Source organism: Panthera leo, chromosome E2 (genome assembly GCF_018350215.1).
Source record: "Panthera leo isolate Ple1 chromosome E2, P.leo_Ple1_pat1.1, whole genome shotgun sequence".
In the NCBI taxonomy this organism is placed as follows: Eukaryota; Metazoa; Chordata; class Mammalia; order Carnivora; family Felidae; genus Panthera; species Panthera leo.
In genome coordinates, this window is record NC_056693.1 from 50258221 (window position 1) to 50282958 (window position 24738).

Genomic DNA, 24738 nt, shown 5'->3' on the forward strand with positions numbered 1-24738 from the left:
AGATTGCTTTGGGTAGTATAGACATTTTAAAAATACTTGTTCTTTCAGTCCATGAGCATAGAATGCCTTTCCATTTCTTTGTGTCATCTTCCATTTCTTTTATCAGTGGTTTATAGTTTTTCAGAGTACAGGTTTTTCACCTCTTTGGTTAGGTTTATTCTTAGGTATCTTACTGTTTTTGGTGCAGTTGTAAATGGGGTTGTTTTCTTAATTTCTTTCTGCTTCTTCATTATTAGTGTAAAGAAATGCAACAGATTTATGCACAATTGATTTATATCCTGCAACTTTACTGAATTCATTTATCAGTTCTAGTAGTGTTTTGGTGGAGTCTTTTGAGTTTTTTCTATATAGTGTCATGTCATCTGCAAATAGTGAAAGTTTTACTTCTTCCTTGCTAATCTGGATGCTTTTTATTTCTTCTTCTGGTCTAATTGCTAGGGCTAGGGCTTCCAGTACTATGTTGAATAAAAATGGAGAGAGTGGGCATCCTTGTCTTGTTCTTGACCTTAGGATGATGTTTGCTATGGTTTTTTCATATATGGACTTTATTATGTTGAAGTGTTTTCCCCCTAACCCTACTTTGTTGAGGGTTTTTTATCATGAATGGATGTTGTACTTTGTCATACGGTTTCTCTGCATCTGTTGCAATGATCATAGGGTTTTTTGGTTTTTATCCTTTCTCTTGTTGATGTGATGTATCACTTTGACTGATTTGCAAATATTGATCCACCCTTGCATCCTGGGAATAAATCCCACTTGATCATGGTGAATGATTTTTTTTTAACTGTACTGTTGTATGTGGTTTGCTGGTATCTTGTTGGGGATTTTCTATGTTCATCAGAGATTTTGGCCTATACTTCTCTTTTTTTGAGGGAGGGAGGGAGATGTCTTTATCTGGTTTTGATATCGGAGTGATACTGGCTTCATGTAATGAACTTGCAAGTTTTCCTTCTTTTTCTCTTCTTTGGAATAGTTTGAGTAGAACAGGTATTAATTCTTATTTAAATGTTTGGTAGAATTTGCCTGTGAAGCTGTCTGGCCCTGCACTTTTGTTTGTTGGGAGGTTTTTGATTACTGAAAATCAGTGCATTTAAATAAAATACAAAGTTGTTGACATTTATGGTTGACTGTTGAGCCACGCTGACTCTGGAAATATTGCATTCATATTTCCTGAAATTACAAATTGCCAATTTTTATAAGCCATTTTGAGGTACGATATACAAAAACCTGTACATATTCAATGTTTACAACTTGATGAGTTTGGAGATAAGAATACACTTATGATCCATACTACCCAAAACAACCAATTTAATGCAATTAAATTACCTATTCCTATTGAAATACCAACAGCATTTTTTCACAGAAGTAGAACAAATAGTACTAAAATGTGTATGGAACCACAAAAGACCCTGAACGCCTAAAGCAATCCTGAGAAACAAGGACAAAGCTAGAGGTAGCATAATTCCAGACTTCAAGGTATGCTACAAAGCTGTAGTAATCAAAACAGTATGGCACTGGCACAGAAACAGACACTTAGATGAGTAGAACAGAATAGAGAGCCCAGAAATGAACTCACAATTATATGATCAATTAAATACGACAAAGGAGACAAGAATATACGATGGGGAAAAAGACAGTTTCTTCAATCAGTAGTGCTGGGAAAACTGGACTGCCACATGTAAAAGAATTAAGCTTGAGCACTTTCCAACAACATGCACAAAAGCAAAGTCAACATTAAAGACCTAAATGTGATACCTGAAGCCATAAACATCCTATAAGACAGCATAAGCAGTAATTTCTTTGACATTGGCTATAACAACATTTTTCTAGATATGTCTCCTGAGGCAGGGGAAACAAAAGCTAAAATAAAGTGTTGGGACTGCATTAAAATAAAAAGCTTTTGCACAGCAAAGGAAACCATTAATAAAAGACAAAAAGGCAACATACTGAATGGGAGAAGATATTTGCAAATGATAGATCTGATAAGTGGTTAATATCCAAAATCTATAAAGAATGTAAATGATAGATCTGATAAGTGGTTAATATCCAAAATCTATAAAGAATGTATACAGCTTAACGCTGAAAACAAAAACAAAAACAAAAAACAAACAAACAAACAAAAAGACCCACCACCAAACAATCCATTTAAAAAATGGGCAGAGGACCTGAATAGACATTTTTCCAAAGAAGACATGCAGATGGCCAACAGACACATTAAAAGAAGCTCAGGGCACCTGGGTGGCTCAGTTGGTTAAGCATCTGACTCTTGATTCTGGCTCAGGTCATGATCTCACAGTTTATTTCAGGCCCCCACCTTGGGCTCTACAGTGACAGCGTGAAGCCTGCTTGGGCTTCTCTGTCTACCTCTCTCTGTGCTCCTCCCCTGCATGCTCGTGCTCTCTCTTTCTCAAAATAAATAAATAAACACTAAAAAAAAGTTGTTCAATATCACTAGTAATCAGGGAAATGGAAATCGAAACTACAATGAGATATCATCTTATACCTGCCAGAATGGCTAAAATAAAAAAAGACAAGAAATAACAAGTGTTGTTGAGGATGTGAAGAAAAAGGAACCTTCTTACACTGTTGGTGGGAATGTAAATTGGTATAGCCACTGTGGAAAACAGTGTGGAGATTCCTCAAAAAATTAAAAATAGAAATGCTGCATGATCTGGAAATTCCACTACTGGGTATTTACTAAAAGGAAATGAAAATACTAATTTAAAAAGATATATGCACCCTATGTTCATTGCAGCGTTATTTACAATAGTTAAGATATAGAAGGAACTTAAGCGTCCAATTAGGAGAAGAATGGATAAAGATGATGTCATATATATATATATATATATATATATATACACAATATACACACACACACACACACATATACATATATACATGTATATATGTATGTGTGTGTGTGTATATATATATATATGTGTGACACGTATATATATGTATATGTGTATATATGTATATGTGTATATATATAAAAAAGGATGAGATCTTGCCATTTGTGACAACATGAATGGACCTAGCAGGTATAATGCTAAGTGAAATAAGATGGAGAAAGACAAATACCATGTGATTTACTCATATGTAGAATCTAAAAAAACCCCAAACAAATGAATAAACAAACAAAAAAGAATCAGACCTATAAAATACAGAGAACACAATGATGGTTGCCAGAAGGAGGGGGGTGGACAGATGGGCAAAATGGGTGAAGAGAAGTGGGAGGTATGGGCTTATAGTTGTAGACTGAAAAAGTCACAGGAATAAAAGGTATAGCATAAGGAATATAATTCATGGTAGTGTAATAGTGTTGTATGAGGACAGAAGGTAGCTACATTTGGGCTGAGCACAGCATAACATATACAGATGCTGAATCACTATCTTGTACACCTGAAACTAATGTAACATTGTGTCTACTGTGCTCAAATAAAAAAATTGTAAAAAATGCATCCATGAAACCATCACCATAATCAAGGCCATAAATTTTTTCATCACCTACAAAAATTTCCCTCTACCCCTTTCATTCATTCATTCGTTCACTTTTAAAAAAATTATGTTTATTTATTTTTGAGAGAGCAAGAGAGGAAGTGGGAGCAGGGAAGGGGCAGAGAGAGAGAGGCCGACCCAGAATCCGAAGCAGGCTCCAGGCTCTAAGCTGTCAGCACAGAGCCTGATGTAGGGCTCGAACCCACAAACCGTGAGATCATGCCCTGAGCTGCAGTTGGATGCTTAACCGACTAGGCCACCCAGGTGCCCCATTCATTCATTCATTCTTTTTTATTAAAAGTTAAAAAAAAATTCTTTTGTGGTAAATTATTTTTTTAATGTTTGTTTGGGGGGGGAGGGGCAGAGATAGAGGGAGACAGAGAATCCCAAGCAGACTCCGTGCTGTGAGTACAGAGCCTGATGCAGGGCTTGAACTCACAAACTGTGAGATCATGACCTGAGCCAAAACCAAGAGTCAGATGCTTAACCAACTGAGCCATCCAGGTGCCCCTTTTGTGGTAATTTTTAAAACAAAGATGGAAAATTCTGAATTCTGAAGGTACATTCCAAACAACAGCAAATTGATCTTATTATTTTTTTACTGTCAGAAAAGAATATAGCAAAATAGTAATAATTGCAATATAAGTGCATGGTGGTAATTGACTTTCCATTGTGCTTATCAAAAGGATTTGCATTTTATAATTATTGTAGCCGTCATCACAAGCATGTGCTGAACTGATTCTGCTAGGATGCTGTTTTCTGGTTGCTACCATTCTCCTTGGTAGTAACAGAGTGTGTGAAAAATGCAGGGGTGTGGATAAGATTCACAGTATCGCCAGAAGCAATTTGAAATTGGCTAGGCAGAAGCATGACCTATTTTTTTTTTTTTTTTTTGGGTCCGTCTTTTCTGATCTAGAAAATGTTTGCATTAACTCTCATTCCCAGCTGGAAGCATTGCTTTATTATGACTCAGTGGATCAATATACATTGGGAGCCATGAACTGTGATAGGTGGCCTGACAATCGTATGAAAGGCCTCACTGGTTTGAGTGGAAATGAGGTTGCTTTGTGAGAGGCAACTTTCTTTTTATCAAAAAGGACAATTTAGAACTTTCCATTATGCATTACAAATAGAAATAAGATGGAGATAAACAGAGCAAAATGATGTGCTTTTTTCCTCTTCTGCCTCCACTTCCCCACCTTTCGCATCCTGACAGACTGGATCCTGCTCTCTCAGCCTGGGGTGATTTTTATCTCGGTCAATCCAGGGGAATTGCCTGCTCTTTCTCCTGTGGAACAATTAGTGGCATGTCATTTTAGAAGTTATTTCTTTCTCAGTGACAAAAATCACAAGTTTATAACCATAGGTTAAAATCAGATTAATGAATAGAAGTGCTTGATGGGAAAAATCGCCAGCAATGGCTTGTTACACTTGCGTCTGTTTGTTTTCTTCACTGTTTGAGCACAATCCCCAAATTAAATATGTTGAACCTTGATTTGTTGTATATAAAGAGGTAAAGAACTCATTTAAAACACCTGTAATAATTGAGCATCACTCAAAACATCCAAACGTATGTCAATCGCTGGCCAAATTACACATTTGGCCAATCACATTTTTGACATAAAACCCGTAAGAGCATATTTTTTTCTCTGTGTTTTTCATAAAAACAGAACTCTTGTGTGCTCTTCTGTTTGTACATAGGCCAGGAGCCAGATGGAGCTGGCTAGGGTGCTTGGATGTTAGAGGAAGCAATTCATTTGTGTAGCAAAAGGGTCTGCAACTCAAAGCATTTCTAGAATTGAATGTGTGCATAGGGGAATATTGTACTTGCTGGCTTCAGACACTAAATTCTATTTGCATCCCACTGCCCCGTGCTATTGTGGAACATTATATCCATTAAAAGCAGTGTGTATGTGTGTGTGTGTACTATATATATATATATATGTGTGTGTGTATATATATGTATATATATATGTATATATACATATATATTTATATACTATAATGTAATTATTATAATTATATATTATATATGATGTTTTACATATATATATAATTTTTTTTTGCTTCTGTCTAATTTGTACCAGTTACTACTGTGATGCCTACTGAATTTTGAGCGATTTTGCTCTACAGTGCAGATCTGGAGTCCAGAATCTACTGCACATATGGCAGGATGTTTTTCGAATCAGATAGAAGCATTCATCCTGGTTGACCACCCATCTACACATGCAAATAGCCTTGTTTTTCACAATCCACATACAGTTTTATAAAATCATACTTTGCATAAAATGTATAATCGGCAGCTTTGGGGATATTAGGCACTTAAACATTTACTCATAAAGATACCACAGTACATTAACCATTCAGATCTGGGATATTAGTTGATCTGATTTTCTCAGCCAATTTCAGATCTCTGAGTTTGCAGGTTATGTGAGTTGAGGAATAACATGGAAACACGACATATTTTTTCAGTATTGTCAACACATTAGCACTGGTGAGTATTGTTTTAAGTGGGGGGTGATCCTATTTGCTTTTCAGTTTAGAGACTCCCATATATGCCCACAAATCAGTTCACCTCAAGCCCTCTGGTGACTGCTGGGTAGAGTAGCCTCCTTTGATTGTGTCAATCCCTTCCAGATAAATGTTCAGACTTTTTTTTAGCTCATTTTATTTATTTTGAGAGAGAGGGAGAGGGAGAGAGAGAGGGAAAGAGAGGAAGAGAGAGAAAGAGAGAGACAGACAGAAGGGTAGATGCAGAGGTGGGGGGGGGGGAGAGAGAGAGAGAGAGAGAGAGAGAGAGAGAGAGAGAGAGAGAATCCCAAGCAGGTTCTGTACTCACAGTACAGAGTCCGATGTGGGGCCTGATCTCATGAACTGTGAGATCATGACCTGTCCTGAAATCAGACTTTATGATTTCCTCATCTTTCCTTTAGTTCTTTCCAAAATGATGGTTGACATATGAGGAACTCAGATGATACAGGGCACGACTGGGTAGCAGCTCCCCCAGCATATGTTGGTTGTCATGTTGGTATTTACCACAAGATCGTTGGTTGGATCCTTTTATACCTGGCAGTGATATCTGCTGAGTGTGGTTGGGTTGGTCCTAACCCTACATGTTTGTTGTAATGCATTGCCAGTTTTAGTGGCCGATCCCTCCCTTGATTGTTTTCTTGGCCAAGGCCATCACCTTTTGCTGAAGGAGTCCCATGACACCTCTTGTTGCTATTCAGAGTCTATGAAGCTGGCTGTGACATTCTTTGGTTAATAGATGGAACAACTGTGCAGTCATCTCTGGGTGATGTCACTACCATGAAGGATCCCTCAAGTGAGCTTCTAGTCAGACCCTCATTCACTTCTGAGCATTGCTCTTTATCTTCTCCTCCTGGACTTTGATTGTGGAATGGTTTCTAGGGAATATAATTCATTAGACAGAAAGATGAAAAACACATTGTTCCAATTAAAAAACTCCCAGTTATCTCCTGCCAAAGAAAAATCACACTAGTACAGACTTCCAGTTACAAAATGAAAAAAGTCATGGAGATTAAAAGTACAACACAGGGAATCTAGTCAATAACATTGAAATAGCATTGTATGGTGACAGATGATGACTATGTTTACTGTGGTAAGCACTGTGTAATGTATAGAATTGTTGAATCACTCTTGTACACCTGAAACTAATATGATAGTGTATGTCAACTATACTTCAATAATAGATAAAAAAAAAAAAAACAAAAAAAACAAAAGAATAATTGCACGGATTGGGTAAAAAGACCAGACAGACTTTCAATACCATAGCAATGAAGGTCAAGACTGTTGCAATAGAGAAGAGACATTGAACCCAACTCTGTTGAAACAAAATAGAGTTTGTAAGCCCTGGGTTGAGCCAGTAGAAAAGTACTGGAGAACATTAGGCAGGGAAGTTGGTCATTGTGATCAGGTGTTTGTGTTTGCTAATTGGCGATTACAGAAATTAGACTCATGCCCTCCCATAGAGACTGGGAAATGAGGCACTTTCTTGATGACTGCATTTCAAGGGATGACTCAGGTCCTTGAGAAAGACATTCTTGGATTATAAACTTGGAAAGAGGCTTGAGGAAGATTTATATCTCAGGGGGCAGAGAAATGGTTTATAGTTGCAAGTTTCCTAAATTAAATGCTCTAAGAAAAGGGAAGTCAGGCACTTCTAGTTGGGAAGGACCCTGTGTAAAGTTTAGTCAAGCTTCTGAGGTAAAAGCTAAGACTGTCATGGTCACAAGCATCGCTAATAGTTTTTCCTGCTGCTTGTAAAATAAAACTTTCCACAATGAAGTATCACTTAAAAAGGAGTAAGTCATGGAATTAAATAAAGCACGTATATTCAAGACTGAACTCAAAAGTACCTAAGCCTAGAGGTAAACATATCTCCATAATTGGGAATATGATGTTATCTTAATATGTCTTAGCATTTTTTACAAACTGAGAAAGCATTAAATGATTTAATCAATCAAATGCTTGGGATTCGTTTTGCACTTTTTACCTTTTTGATATACTGTGTTCCAGTAATGCTGCCTTTTGCAGTCATTATGTGGAAATGATGTCTGTTGGTACAAGAGAGTGACTTCAGTTTTTTGACCCAGAAGGAGTGATATGAGGACATTTGGCTCATGACAGCTTATCATCTCTGTCTGGCTAAGGAAGATAAAAAAAAAAAAAAAAGGAAGGTACGGAAGCAAAAAATGGTTTTTAAACCTCTGGGATATTGTCAGTATGTTCTTTTTGATGCATGATGTCATTTACTGAAATGACCTGTCTCACTGCAATAGATCTAAATCGAAACTTTTAGAAAAGCATCATAATGGGCTTAGAAAGCAAAACATGAGCAAGTCCTGATTATCGTTTGAATTTCTAGACATCATGTGCTAAAAGTCATTTTCCTAAAATGACTAATTTGAGTGAAATAAAACTTGCTGGCACAGAATTTAGTGTTTTTATAACTTTTTCCCAGCTTTCCAGAGTAAATTTGGCTGTCACAAAATTTGCAAATCAAATATACAAATCAAAATGCCCGAACAGAGGAAGGGTGTAAATATTTACTTTTCAATCCACTGAATTATTAAAGATTTCAGAAATGTTTGCTCTGGCAATACATGAAGTAGGACGGAAAGTCAGTCTGCCAATTTGCCGCGAGGGAAAAACAGATCAACAGCAAAGAACTGAAACCTCAGAGAACTGAGTGAGGTATTATTAATTTAGAGCCTTTCTGGGGAAATGAAGTGAAAAGCATCTTTTTCACTGTATCAAAAATCCAAAAACAAAGCCATAAGTACATCTAGGAAATGTAGTTTACAAGTGATTAAACTGTATAACTTTGGGGCAATTGGTAGTCTGTGTGTGTGTGTGTGTGTGTGTGTGTGTGTGTGTGTGTACGTACTTGAGCTTTCTCTTTGAGAACCTCACTGAAAATACCTCGCTGCAAAGAAACCTCATTTGGCTCCAGTTTCCACTTTGCCACTAATTTGGTATATGAATTTACACAGTCTTATTATACCTGGATGGCTACAGATTTATTTCATTCCTTTATGCAGTACATAGTTACTAAGCATCCACCGTGCGTCGGGCCATGTGCTAGACACTTAGGATCTATCTGTGGGTAAAACAGGCAAAGACTCTTGGTCTCATCAAGCTTATGTTCTAGTAGGTCAAGATAAAAGATAAAGAATACATGTAATAAATAAGAAAATCATATACTATGTGTAAAAGGAAATCGTATACTATGTCAATTCCTGTCACAAAGAATGAGAAAGTTTTTTTGGGTAAGACAAATGGGAACAGTATTGTTGGGTAAGAAAAATTGTGGCAAGGGAGGTCAGGGGATACAGGCCTCTATGGGAAGGATCAGATCCGAGCAAAGACTCGAAGGTGGCAGGGATGTTAGCCCAGTGTATCTCAGAGGGGAGCACTCCAGGCAGAAAGGATCACTTCGCACAGCAGGGACTGGGAGGTAGGAGAATGACTGGTGTTTGTGCAGAGAACCTCAGGGAGGGAGGCCCTTGCTGCTGATGGGGAGTGAACTGGGAAGAAGAGGCTGGGCAGACATGGGTGGGAGTGGTATAAGGGGGCAGATCACATAGGACCCTGTGGGCCATATAGCGATGACTTTGTCTTTCACTGTGTGTATGATGGAGACTTACTGCAGTGTTTTGAACACAGGGATAATATTTTAAGCCTGTTACATGGAGAATGGAGCCTCCATGAGCTAGGGAAGAAGCAGAGAGACTCCTTCGGTGGCTTCTGCAAGAATGTAGGGTAAAATCATGTGCCTTGAGCCAAAGGAGTACCAATGAAGATGGGCAAATAGTCTGATGCTGGACAGGTGAGCGGCACCAGTAACATTTTCTCTTGGAATGGTTATGTGGTGAAAAAGAGGGGAGTCAAGAATGACTTCTTTGTTGTTGCTCTTCTGAGAAACCAGAAGGATGGAATTATCATAAACTGGGCTGGGGAAGGGTATGAACAGAGTAGGCCTGGGGGGGAGAATGAGGTTTGGTTTGGAACATGTTACAGATATCAAGTTGAATGAAGCTCGGGAAGGAGATGTGGGGTGGAGATGTAACTCAGGGAATTATTGGCATGTGGGTAATACTTAAATCCACGAGGTCAAGAGAAATCATGAAGGAGTGCACGTTGACAGAAAAGAACCAGGGCAAAGGACTGAGCCCTGGAGCATCTCAACCCTCAGAGCTGATAAGAGATTAAAAAAAAAAAAAAGAACTAGCAATGGAGACTGAGGAAGAAGGACCAGTAAGCTGAGGAGAAAATTAAGAGAAGGAGCTCTTGTGAAAATAAGTGAACAAAGTATACCGAAGCCTTGGGAAGGGCCGGAATATTCAAACGTCTCTGGTGGGCCAGGTGGTGGGGGAAGGCTGAAACCTGAGCATTCGGTTTGGTGACGTGGAGTTCTCTGGTAGTCTTGAGAAGAGCAGCTTCAGTTGAGTGGCACAGAATGAAAGGCTGGTTGGAGTTGGCTGGAGCGAGAATGAAATGAGAAGAATTGCAGGGCTTGAGTGTGGACATCTTATTCAAAGAATGGTAACATAAAAAGGAGAAAAAAAGGTACAGAAGAGTCAAGAGAAGATTTTTTTCTTTAAAAAAAAAAAAAAGAAGGAAAAACAACAGCATGCTTGTACATCCGTGGGAATGATCCATCAAAGAGAAAAAAAGATAACGAGGCAGGAGAGAGAGGAGAATCGCTGAAGCAGTGGACCCGAGCAGGTCCATCACAAGTGAAGGGGCCAGCTCATGCCCTGTGGAAGGAACTAGAAGGCACAGGAATGGGCTCGGGCGCTGACTGTGCCAGCGGAGCTCCGTCTCACTTCACCTCCCACCTCTGCCTCCCTCTGTGTTGGCTTCACTCAGGCAGACTTTCCAAAAAGATCGCTGCTGCAGTTTGATTCCCGAGTCCCATCCTTTCAGCTTTCTGAGCGGAGAAAAGGATCTCTCCTTCAGTAGTCCCGACAGAATCCTGGAATTGCGCCACTAGCCTGGCTCAGGTGATGCGTCCATCCCTGTCACCATCCCTGGGGCCAGGGGAGGCAATGCCAAGATTCTAGAGTGTTCTGTGAAAAAAGATCGGCAAATTACAGCATCAATAGCATCGTGTTTTCTTCTTGGCAAAACAAGCAAACAAACAAAAAAACCGACAAAAAACTAAGCTGGTAACAACACAAAGTTGTTAAGAGTTCTACATGGTGACCCAGGGACACTGCAGTCCATTTAAGGGAGCCAAGCAAATATTGGCACAATGTTCTTTTTGTTTCCTTACATTATTGTAATGTAATGTCAAGATCAAAATGATCCGGGCAAATTTAGACTCTTGGGGGAAATCTAGTTGACATGTGAAAAAAAAGTAATTATCTTAGAAGGAAGCTTTCCTGTGACAATTTTAATTAAGCCAATCATTTTTGTAGAAATGTATGTGGCCTAGTGGTGGCTAGGACTGTCATTCAATTGTGTTCACTGTGCTTTGTGTCCTTGAACATTTGTGTCTTTCTACACTTTAAATATTGGGAAAGAAATATGGCTCCTTCTTTCTGAGCAGTTTGTACTTTTACGAAGTTGACAAAACTCTATGCCACATCATCTCCCTGATGACCACCAGGAATGGCAGTCATGTCATTTTTAATATTAGTAGGGGATAGAGGTGATTATTTTCTCTATTTTAAGGCTTCAACCAAAAGTATTTTTTTCTTCAATTTTTCTTTTCACTTTCCCGAAATTGTAAGATGTGTCTCTATGAGCAGAAGTAATTATTATTGATATCTGGCAAATGGGATATATGGATATTAAATTTATAATTCAGCCAGGCAGTTACTTATATTTAAATAATATTGAATAAGGGTATCTGCCTGGCTCAGTTGGTAGAGCATGTGACTCTTGATCTCAAGGTCCTGAGTTCAAGCCCCCCACTGGACGTGGAACCTACTTAAAATGAATGTTTAAAAAAATTAAAGAAAAATAAATAATATTGAATTTATAATTTAGATATATTCTTGGGATAAAATTAACCACTATGGGCAATGACAGTTGTATAATTTTTTCAGGGGTAAAGAACTGAGAAGGAAGTGACTTTTAAAATGAGATCCTCACTGAGATTTAAATTATTTTAAAAATAAGTAATTTCTTATCCACATTAAAGTGATTTGTATAACATTTGGAAAAATTTAATTTGCATAATATTAGGAAAATTTACTCAGCCTCTGTAAATATTTTTTTAAGTTTTATTTGAAAAGAAGAGGTGTTAAAACATTTCATTTCACTCGATAATTTTAGTAATTAAGCTTAATATGGTAACTAAAATTTCTAGAGTAGAGTATTTGACATACAATAGGCACAGACCATTTATAGTTTGCTTTTCTTTCCCTATAATTCACAGCCACATATTTTATAGAAGCAAGTTCCCCAGGAACTTTTAAATGGTTTAAATTGGTAGGCACCCACTGGGTGCCTCAGTGGGTTAAGCACCCAACTTCGGTTCAAGTCATGATCTCTCAGTTTGTGGGTTGAAGTCCCACATCAGGCTCTATGCTGGCAGCTTGGAGCCTGGAGCCTGCTTCAGATTCTGCGTCTCAGTCTCTCTCTGCCCCTCCCCCACTCACACTCTGTCTCTCTCAAAAATAAATAAACATTTTTTTAAAATTAAAAAAAATAAATAGAACTGGTAGGCAAGAGATGCTGTGTTTGTGGTCATTCAGGAACTAAATATTTTCAGAGCTGAATTTAGTGCTGTGATCATAAATCTGTATTTGGAGTCAATTGTAATAATAATTGTTCTATAATTCAAAAAGTAACAACTGCCATGTACCCACATGCTTGCTGTATGTGAGAGAAATCAATAGGCACTTTAATATGCTTTTTGAAATTAATTCTCAGAGCAGTGCTACGACATTTAATTTAAAAGTCTCACCAGTCGGGAGGATTTTCGTTTTTAAATGTGAGTTTTCAGGCTGTGATGCGAAGAGTCAACAAGTGTTTTTGTTTGGATAGATTTATGACACTTTACTATGCCAAGTCTCAGTGATGAGGCCAAAGAAGGAGAAAAAGGAGGGTGGAATAGGAAGAAAATGAGCTGAGGGGACAAGACTCTTGTTTTTATCTGGTGGGTTACATGTCAGTAACCATGGACGAGGTGGGGGTTCTAAAGAGATGGTCTTTGGTCTGTAGGTCTTGGCCTACTGTAATGGTGAACACATGGGCATATTAAAAGCATCATTAAGAATGAATAATACTTGACCAGCAGCTAAAAGGTTTGATTAATAAATAAAGTGAGGAATTCTTTTATTTTAGAGTAATTCAGACTTTACCGTTGGCTGGAGTTAGCCCTCATTTCTTCCATGAAAAAAGTAAATACGACAATAGCATGGCTCCGGAATGCTGGGTGGTTTGGTAGTGGCCAGACGGCTGTTCTAATATAACGTCAGCTTTTATTTCATGTCTGTTGTTCCTACTTGTCACCACAGGCTGCCAGTACCAAAGTAAGTCACGTTCTACCTATATCTGTACCTATATCTATACCTAGAAGTTTGCATTTTCCATATTCCTCTTCGACATTTGTTTTAGAATCAGAACAAGGATATCACTCCATCACACACTTAGACCATGTGCATCTGCAGAGCTAAAACAGCTTCAAACCCTGTGGGGAATCTGTGGATTCCCTGGGGCCGATTTCACTTGGTAAAGCCCAGGAGCATCTGAATTTCCATGACTTTATTGGTGTACCTCTTTAATGATATAGCTTAATTTGCATATCAGTAGTACCTTTTCACCACAGGTGAGAAATTGAAATGTTCAAGGTCAATTAACTGCGAATGTTTCAAGTCGGGTAGTGCAGCCGTAACAGTGAGCGGTGCTGGGAAGAGGGAGCGGTCAGTGAGAGGTGCCTCTTTCTCCTGATGAGAATTGATGATCCAATTTTAACTCACCAGAATCATGCTGATTCTTTTTTCCTTACTGTGCACCTCTCATGTGCTCACTTTTTAAATACTGGTCTATCAAGGAGTGTCAAAATGCTAGAGAAAGATTATGAAATTCTATATTGAAAAAGTGTATAGACCATTGAAATTAACTAGAAAGAGCAAGACACAAAATAATCAGTATTTTCCCAGAGGTATAAGCTACATATAGATAAAATTCCGAATGTCGAAAGGTCAGGTTAAAATGATAGCCAGCCGGGGGCCCTTCATTCACTCTTTTCCAACTTTTCTATGTATAAAACAATGATATGGGGTGCCTGGGTGGCTCTGTCTCTTGATTTTGGCTTAGGTCATGACTTCACTGCTGGTGAGACCAAGCCCTGTGTCAGGCTCTGTGCTGACATTGAGGAGCCTGCTTGGGATTTTCTCTCCCCTCTCTTTCTGCCCTTCCCCCCCCCCCCAACTCTCTCTCTCTCAACCAAAGTAAATAAATAAACTTAAAAAAAATTTTTTTTAAATGATAAAAAAACAGAGAGATAGGCAGTAGTAATAGTATAAGAGGACTGAGGATGCTTGGTTAGCATTAGACCTCAGGAAACTTTCAACTTCCAAACTTGGAGAGATCCTTAGGAAGAATAGTAAGATTTAGAAAGGACAGTAGAGGGAAATAGTTACCCATTCACCCCTCCCGTCATGTCCCCGTACTTCAGAGATACGGTCTTTGTTAATTCGAGGGAGGAAAATTGGCTCAACCGCCCGGTAGCTAAATTCTAGGGTTCCCCTACCTCTCTCAGCTCCATCTTTTCTACATCCATTGGGAGCTTCCAGTTCCCATTGATCATAACAACATGAGAGGCACGGCAGGTCCTGGCTAAGAGCACCATGCCTCTTCCTGCTCTGCAGGTGACAGCCAGGTATTCAGACTCTCTGTATGTGACTTATCCTCTATTCAATAGGTGGCTCTGAGAATTAAATAACTATGTCTTCACAGAATGCCTGACACAAAGTACTCACTTGCTCAATAAATACTAAGTGAATTTTACCACAGTAGAATAAGTAGAAAAGGTAGGCTGGAGTTTCATTACATCCTGAGCAGTGAAATATGGAGGAAGAGTTGGCTTGGCTTTAAAAATAATGCCGTGGGAACAACTCCCACTGAGGGTTCGGGAATTTCCTGAGTTATTTGTGGCAGGCTATAATTCAAGATGTCTTCAGATCAGTCTTCCTTATAGATAACAGGCTGCGAGAGTAAGAGGTGCCCCTTGTGGACAGCAGAGCTGTGCTGGAGAAGTGACACCAAGACACCAAAAATGCAGCCAGAGCATGTGTCTACCAACAAACCGTCTTGCTCAAAATACGAGAGTATTCTTCTCTAACCTAAACGTAGTAGATGGTATTGGTGGCCGACAGAACTCCACCCATCCAGGTTACTGGCCCAAACCACAGGTTCTTCAAGGGCAAATAGAGAAAATTAAAAGTAAAAACAAGCCAACCAAAATTACTGTATGTATAATATTTTGGATGAAAAAGAGAGAGGTATGGAATGGAAGACATTTTTGAACAATGACTTCTTGCAAGAAAAAAAGGAAATTTGAAAAAAAAAAAGTCTCATTCTAAAGACAATGTAGTGAATAACTTGGTAATCATACCCTAATACAAGTAGGAGTTAGCATTATAGCATCAGGATAGGATGTTGTTGTCACATAATTCCTTTTTAATATACTGTATTGACTCAGTTTTGAGCCTTACATAGAGGATGGTCTGCTCTCTTTCATGAGCAGCTGATTATATCCATAATCTGCCCACTTCCCTTGTTGGGCTTACAGCCTCAAGGTGGTGGCAAAAGAATGTGGGAAAGAAAACATGTGCTAATATTCTTACTTGGGGTGTTATATATTAGATGTTACATTTGAAAAGATACTGAATATTAGATGATTATGGATTTAAGAATGCGTTAAACCCTGTTTCATGCCTTTTACAATGATTACGTATTACTTACATAATTATCAATGTGAATATTACTTAAAATAAGTAAAGTCCCCAAATAAGGCTTTTTTGTATTAACTGGAAGAATGAAACATCTTAACAAGACATCCAGTAGTCACATCTCTAATATTCTGGTGTGCAGTGAGTAAAAGGAAACACAGTAAGTTCGGCTCTACCCACACTTCCTTGAATATACAATAGGTTCCTATTTTTCACTCTTGAATGCTCAAGCACACCTTACTCTAGGACCTTTTCCCTGACTGCCCCTCCCCCACCTCATACCTCCCCCCCCTTACCCCACCTCCCCACCCGGCCAGGATAGAACCAGTGGTGTGTTGGTGAATTGGTTGGGGTGGGAATGGGTGCTGATCTGTAGAGTTTGCCAGTTTCTGTGGTTTAAATACTCCAACCATGGTCCGTTGTAAAAGTGGCTATATTCAGCAGTCAGCTTGCAAAATTCCTGAAAGTTTAATGGCCTCTCCTACGCTTGTTGCCAGCCAGTTCCAACTTTCTACTGGATAGAACTCTCCTCCATCATCCGTTGTATTATTGTTTCCTGCACGTGCCTCACCGTTAACATTTGTGTTTCAAGCATGGTTTCCAATGTCTGTCCCTCCTATAAACCCGTCAACACAGTGAGGATAGGGACTATCCTTTTTGACCATCTGTATTTGCAGGCTTTATGCTATACTTCTTTCTCCAGGAAGTCTAAACATGATCAGATACCACAGGTAGTATTCTAGTTATGCCACAGCGTGAACTATGATTGAAGGTCGAACCATCACCTAATCATGTGTGTGGGCAGTAACCCTCCTAGTTCCAAGTGTAGACACGAATGTCCACTTGTCAAATTAAGCACTTTGAACATTCAGTAGAATCTCAGTTCTACCCCGTGTTGGGAGTTATAACACCTAGAAATGAACATAATTAACACAGGCTTCATCCATTTATACTAAATTCTTGTTTTTCTGTATTATTCTACAATTATGAGAAGTTTCGTATTTTGGAAATTTGACTTTATTAAATTCCATACAGGAATACAGTCTTACTGGCATTTCTATCCAATAACAGATTTTTAACTAATCTTCTTCCCGTTGTCTTCTGTTTCTATTTTCATAAAAGGAGCTGGTGGCTGGTCTCCACTTGTGTCAAACAAATACCAGTGGTTGCAGATTGACCTTGGAGAGAGAATGGAGATCACCGCTGTGGCCACCCAAGGGGGATATGGGAGCTCCAACTGGGTGACCAGCTACCTCCTGATGTTCAGTGATAGTGGCAGGAACTGGAAACAATATCGACAAGAAGACAGCATCTGGGTATGTTTCTTTAACAGAATGCATAGTCTCTCAGGGAAAAGAAGCAGAGTCATCCCTATGTGTTGTTTACGAATCTCTTAAACTAAGTTGAGACACAGAATCTTGGGAATTACTTAGAAAGCATTTTTCAAGGAAAAATGAATTAATATTCATTTCCTATTCTGTTTCATGGTATAACTTTTGAAAATACTAAAGGTGAGTGAACTTATCTCAGAGACCCCAGAAACTGAAAAAAAATCTTACTTGTCCACTACCTAGCGTGGAAGTCTAAGAAATAAATAAAACCTGTCATTTGTTTTTAAGTTTTATCCAATAACCTAGTGGTTTTTGCATGGTCTTCATTTAAGGTTGGTTGACAGAATTTTTTCCTTTTATTTCCTCTGATGCCTCTGAGATTTCTGAACATCTCCTTCTCTCTCTAGTATTTGGAGGTTGGTATATATAATATTTGGAGTATTATATATGATATAAACATATATATATGTTTTTATATATAAAACATATATGTTTTGTATATGTTTTGTATATATAAACATATATATATGATTTGTATATAAACCATTCTCTAGTCTGTTAAAAGTGTGTAAGTGTGTAAAACGCTGCATGTTATTGGCAGGGGCATGGCTCCTTAAGACAGACTGACAAGGAGGCAGTTTGCAATATGGCGGGTGGTATTTGTAGTTGGCTGATCACATATAAACACCTGGTGGAAGAAGGAAGCTGTAGGCTGTTTGCTTGGTGGTGAAGAAAGGACTTCTTTGCTAGGAGAAGGGTATTGGTTTGGATCTTATATGGACCAGGGACAACGTGCTGCAGTCAAAGAACTTTCTTTTTTTTTCTTTTCCTCTGGCTGAGCTGCTGGAACTAGAGAAAATGAGTAACTTAATGAAGCATCATTCTTAGCACACAGATAATTTAGAAGCCTATTTGGGCACATAATGATAATTTTCTTTGATCAGTCAATTGCCTCTCTTTTGAAAGTTCCTAGAACTCAGTCATACATTATCAACTCATTGAAGAAATGGACTGCGATTTACTCACCTTTGTGTCTCTGAAGCATTTGGTGGCCATTCAATGTGTGTTTATTGATGTAAATTGAATTGAGAAGAAGTAACCCAGGTCTTTCTCTAGAGAGAACAACAGTTGGGCTGGAAGAAGTTGCCTATAAGCATTTTTAAGAAAAGCTGCCTTAAAATCCTAAGCAAGCTGAAGTGTAGAAGAGCGAGAAAAACTGGATATTACGGTTGAATTAATTTCATGAGAACCATTCAAACTAGGGATAAAATAAACAGTAATTATGAACCAATAACAATGAAAGCTTAATGAGGTATTTATTTTAACTAGGTGTTTGGATCATCCTTTACTCTTTTTCTAAATTAAGTATTGGGTTTTAAACTAGATAAGTAGAGGTTAATTCATGCTAACATATAGATGTGTTAAGTAAAATGTACGTTTTTGACATTTCTTAACATGATACATCAACCATGAAAATTATTTCTCCGTTATTCAATTTTGGGGCAAGTCAAACCTAGACCACACCACTTGCCTTCCTTTGCTTACTCTTGTTAAGGTGAGGTTCTCAGGGCTGCCTGGGTGGCTCCGTCGGTTGGGCGTCCAACTTCAGCTCAGGTCATGATCTCACATTCCATGGGTTCGAGCCCCGCATCTGGCTCTGTGCTGACAGCTGAGCTCAGAGCCTGGAGCCTGCTTCCGATTCTGTGTCTCTTTCTCTCTGCTCCTCTCCTGCTCACACTCTGTCTCTGTCCGTCTGTCTGTCTCTCTCTCTCAAAAATAAGCATTAAAAAAATTAAAAAAAAAAAGTGAGGTTCTCAGGGTGACATAGAGGCATAATGATATCCTTAACCAATCCAAACTAATCAATGTAAAGACAGATGGCATCTATCATAATTACTTGCCAAGGTAATATTATTTTTTATGCTGTGCTTTGATTTGTTTGTTTATTCATTCTCTTCCTCTTTTGAGTGTGAACATCCTGAAAATAGAGGCTGTACCTTCCAACCTGTCATCTCAGCATCCAAATCTTTTTTTCATTATTTATTTATTTGTTTGTTTATTCATTTTTAAAATTTTTTAATCTTTATTTATTTTGAGGAGACAGAGAGAGAGAGCACGAGCAGGGGAGGGGCAGAGAGAGAGGAAGACACAGAATCCAAAGCAGGCTCCAGGCTCCGAGCTGTCAGCACAGAGCCCGATGTGGGGCTTGAACCCACGGACTGTGAGATCATGACCCGAGCCAAAGTTGGACGCTTAACTGACTGAGCCACCCAGGTGCCCCAAATCTTTTTTTTTAAATGTTGATTTATTTTGAGGCGGGGGAGAAGGGGCAGAGAGAAAGAGGGAGAGAGAGAATCCCAAGCAGGCTCCATGCTCAGTGTGGAGCCTGACATGGGCTCAATCTCACCACGGTGAGATTATCACCTGAGCCAGTATCAAAGGTCTGACATTTAACCAGTTGAGCCACCCAGGTGCCCCTTGGCATTCTAGATCTTAAGAGTTCCTGGCTTGTTGCAGGCAAATGCTAAATGTTTGTTGAATGAATGAATGAATGAATGAATGAGGGAATGAATAAATGAATAAAAAATGCACTTTATTGTAGTGACTGCTTCCTCCTAGAATCAGTTATGTCTTTTAGTGCATTTATGTTTTACCAGTTTAATATACCTAGAGTTAGGATGCACATTTCTTTAACCCCTATAAGTTTTGAACTTTTTATGGGAGAGGGTTTATCTTTTTCAACTGCATTTCCAGCATTTAGTACCCATTGTGGTATATCGCTTTTGTTGAGGTTATTACAGAAAAAAAAAAATCAATGAATGAATGGATTTGAAGACATTGATCTCCTATTCTGGGTCTAACTTTGTAAAGAAAAAAAAAATCTGAGAGGTATTAAAAGAGCTCATGTTAATGTCATCAAGAGATAAAATACATCAGAACAAAGCAAAAAATGATTCAGAGAAGCATGCAAACATGGGGTACAGAATTCTAGAGATTTGGAAATTAGTGGAATACGCAGATCATTGTAGATTGACTTTGTCAAAACAGCTGGGCTCACCTGGGTGTTGAAGAAAAAGCTTCATAACTTAGATTATGGAAGGATTAAGGAAGCTATCCCATGTAGCTGGAAAAGAGTAGACAACAGCATGGACTTTGGCGATATCCAGAGGTACAGTTTCCCACAAAAGAACCAGGAAATCTACTGGTCAGAATGGACTGTCAAGGTCAGGAAGGTCTGAATGATACTTTTGGATATGGTAAAGAAAATTGATGAATGACTTTGAGTGTCAGGGTCAAAATTAAGACTTGGTGCAACAGGTACCATGACTACACCGAAGTTACGATGTAGGTGAAACAACCCACATCCCATACCACACACATCCTCCTGATGCCTGCTCATCCCAGGTAGGCTGCTGAGTTCTATCCTGCTCCCAGTTACGCAGGTACCTCTCCGAGGGAGGCTCCGTCTCCGTGAATCTACAATTGCCAAAGCAGGAAGAATGAAACATGGTGAATTATGCCTAGTTCTTGCCATTTCACCTGGAATAACACAGATCACTTCAACCTGGATTGTTTTTTAGCCAAAGTACAATTTTTAATTGATGTACATAGTAAGGACTTTAACCCACTGCTGTATTTTACAAATATAGATTTTCCAGAGTCGTTTTCTTTATTTGGTATTTTTTGGCCCATTTTTAAAAAAGGTATTCTTATGACTGTACAAAAAATGCCCATTTTACTTAAGAGCTTCACATTCTGCCCCAGATGATAGAAATAAATCTATGAAAGAGGGTTAGGGAACATATAAGCCATTATACAAGTATGTGATGGAAAAAGGAAGAAGAGACAATTGTAAGTTTAGAAACAAATAAAATAAAACCCATCAACATGGATTGAAATGCTGCATTGAGGATCCTCATTCTCCCTTCATTTGATCCCACCTCGAGCGCTGGAGAGAACAATGGCTTCTATATACCTGAAAGGTTTAATAAAAGGCCCTGATGCTTCTTGCAAATAATCTTTAAAAAGAAAGATGAAGTATTTATTGTCTCTACAGGTCATGCACATATTTGATAGAACTGTAAACTTGACAGATATATGATATTTTATAAAATCACATATTAAAACATTTCTTTAGAAAAAAATTTATAGTCCAGGCCCATAAATGTAATTTATAGAAACTACTCTAGTACTTGGCATGTAAATATTTCACAAAATTAGAAAATGCAAGCCACTAAAATGGTTTCTCTCAAAATGAAGATAAAATAAAATCGCTCAACATCTATGATTAAAGGGCTTTTCAGCCAGTTTTATTGTAAGTGATTGAAAAAGTGAATGTAAGGTGTAATTTCTGCTCATTTAAGGACAATTGCTAAGATATCATGAAAGTCACATCTTAGAAACTATTTTAAATAGATAAACATGTGCAGGACCTTTATAGCTAAATTATCCAAATGGTCCCTGGTACATGCCCAAGATTCTTTGACACTCCAGACTATACAGGCAAGGAATGGGAATGGTACCAATTTTATGAATTGTTTCGGTAAATATGATTGTTATACACAGAATAGTTTGCTTTTTGTTTTTTTTATGAATGTCATTTGTACCTGGTTTTCCAAACAAACAAACAAAAACCTTTAGCGTATTTCTAAAGTTAGAGTAGTTTTATTTTGTTTCTTATTTTTCTTATTTTTTTATTATTAAAATTCTTTTTGATGTTTTATTTATTTTTGAGACAGAGAGAAAGCATGAGCTGGGGAGGGGCAGAGAGAGGGAGACAGGGACCAAAGCAGGCTCCGTGTTGACAGCAGAGAGCCTGATGTGGAGCTTAGACTCACGAACAGTGAGATCATGCTCTGAGCGGAGGTCAGATGCTTACCCGACTGAGCCACTCAGGCGCCCCTTGTTTTTTACTTAGAAGTGTTTAATGTCATGATTCTGGGTTTGTTTTGTGAAAAACACAGAGCCCCTGTGACATAGTAATGTAGTCAATTAGGTAGAAGTATCACCTGTCCCAGAATATTCACACCATTATCACTGTGAATGATTGAGTCGTCAACTCTCAAAGCCACACAGTGCAGAAACACTACCTGCAAAGATTTTAACATGCATTTGTTTCAAATCAAATAAACATGTGGCCAGGGGAGTTTAATAGAAAACCCCAGGAGGCAGGAATACAAGCGGGAGGGGTGCTGTAAGCTTGCTGGACTCCATGCCATGCAAGACACATCTTTCCTCGTCCTTCCCCTCTGTCGAGCCCTTATTCTAGCAACTTAAACCTGCAAAAATCATTTGTGGGGTTTCAAAGCACAACAGTACTAATGCCGTGTATGTCAACGTGTCAAACCATCAAGTTGAATGCATCGCAAGACTTGCCTCAGTACTTGGACAGAGGCCTAGAGAATGCCTTAAGCTGCATCTTTCTGGATGGCCTCTACTCCGATGCCAAAAAGACATTTTTAATGGAAGTTGCTATTACTTGTATCGTCAGGAAATCTCTTGATGTATTTCTATTTAATCATGACTTCTTCACCCTTTTGAAAATGATTAACGTAGTAGTGCATGCTTAAAGGTGGCTGCATCTGGGTTTTTAATGTGGCTTCAGTCATGGGTCTGAACAGTTGGTTTGCTAGGCACCTTCTCTATCCTGTAGTGTGGTTTCTTTCACCTCCGCGCATCCGTGCTCATTCTCTAGTGTGCTCTGTGAGTCCCTTCTCATACACTTCTTTGGACACACATATATATGGGAACTTTGTATCAATATGTAATGCACAAAATACATATATGGGAACTCCCATGCATTTCAGGTACACATAAACAGTGATATAAGACAAATGGTAATGTTGTTTCACATTCTTCAAAATGATCTGACTCTAAGCAAGCGAAGTAAAAATTATTTGAACAGAGTGATTAGAGTTAACAGGAGATTAGATTTGGTGCCCTCCTCAGAGGGCACACTCACACTCAGGATCGTTCTCAAATCATCAACCAGGGAATAACATGTGTTAAAGACACGTTCCAACTTGCGTCTCACATTCTACCGTGTCACAGTTCAGTGATAACAACATGACCCCCTTTTCTCCATTCTTTCTTGCCATCGCTGTGATCTGATGTCGTAGATGTCTACTTCCGGCTTTTCTAGTTCCAGCCTCGGGAGACTACATTTGGAGTTCTCTCTTGGAACAAGTCTGTCCTTTTGAAATGTCTCTTTTGTTGTTAAGACCTAGGCATCTAGGTCTCTCTGTAAACCAATGCATTAGGCTCTCTTTCCTAATTTTTGGTTTTTTAAGTTCCGAACTTACAAGCATGTTTTGATCAGAGAAAGAGATAGAAAAATATATAAAGCTAGAAAGGAGGTGACAAGATTTGGCATTGATACAATATAATGCTTAAAAATCTAAGAGAATTATTTTACTATTTTTTAAGATGGTAACTCAGTAATGTGCCTAACAACAAAATTAATTTTTAAAATCAGTAATTTATCTTCCCACTTATAAATAACTACATAGACAATACAAAAGGAATACATACTCCACTTAAACTAGGACCAAAAATGAATAAATATCAAGGTAAAACTTAGAAAAATGTACAGGATATATAAAAATAATATTTACAATATTACTGAAGGATGTAAAAGAAGACTTGATTAAATGGCAAGTCATACCTGTTTTGAAGTGGAAAATAGTATCACAAGCTACTCATTCTACCTAAAATAACTCATAAAAATGAAATCATTCTGAATTTCATGTATAAAAAGTATGAACAAATACATAAATTAGCAAAATAACAGTAGTAAGGAGAACCTACATGTTAGAAAAATTTTATAAATCTATGTTAATTAAAACATGTTGATACTGGCACGTGAAAACATAGTGAAAGAATAAAAGAGAACATCCATTACTAAGTCCAAATACCATTTAGGGATTTGCCTAAGATACACGTAGCATTGAAAATATGTGAGGACTGCTAGGAGTTTACCCAAGGGATACAGGAGTACTGATGCATAGGGGCACTTGGACCCCAATGTTTATAGCAGCACACTCAACAAGAGCCAAATTATGGAAAGAGCCTAAATGTCCGTCAACTGATGAATGGATAAAGAAATTGTGGTTTATATATGCAATGGAGTACTACGTGGCAATGAGAAAGAATGAAATATGGCCCTTTGTAGCAACGTGGATGGAACTGGACAGTGTTATGCTAAGTGAAATAAGTCATGCAGAGAAAGACAGATATCATATGTTTTCACTTATGTGGATCCTGAGAAACTTAACAGAAACCCATGGGGGAGGGGAAGGAAAAAAAAAAGAGGTTAGAGTGGGAGAGAGCCAAAGCATAAGAGACTGTTAAAAACTGAGAACAAACTGAGGGTTGATGGGGGGTGGGAGGGAGGGGAGGGTGGGTGATGGGTATTGAGGAGGGCACCTTTTGGGATGAGCACTGGGTGTTGTATGGAAACCAATTTGACAATAAAT

At 38.4% G+C, this 24738-nt stretch overlaps 1 protein-coding gene across 3 annotated transcripts in view; it reads left to right on the plus strand.

The window, feature by feature from the left end:
• CNTNAP4 (contactin associated protein family member 4) overlaps window positions 1-24738 on the plus strand; it is a 253150-nt gene that overhangs the window by 58592 nt on the left and 169820 nt on the right. For all 3 annotated transcript variants that reach the window (XM_042919722.1, XM_042919723.1, XM_042919724.1), the window contains exon 3: window positions 17055-17248. In XM_042919722.1, the coding sequence (XP_042775656.1) occupies window positions 17055-17248 (194 nt within the window). The remainder of the gene's footprint in view (window positions 1-17054; window positions 17249-24738) is intronic.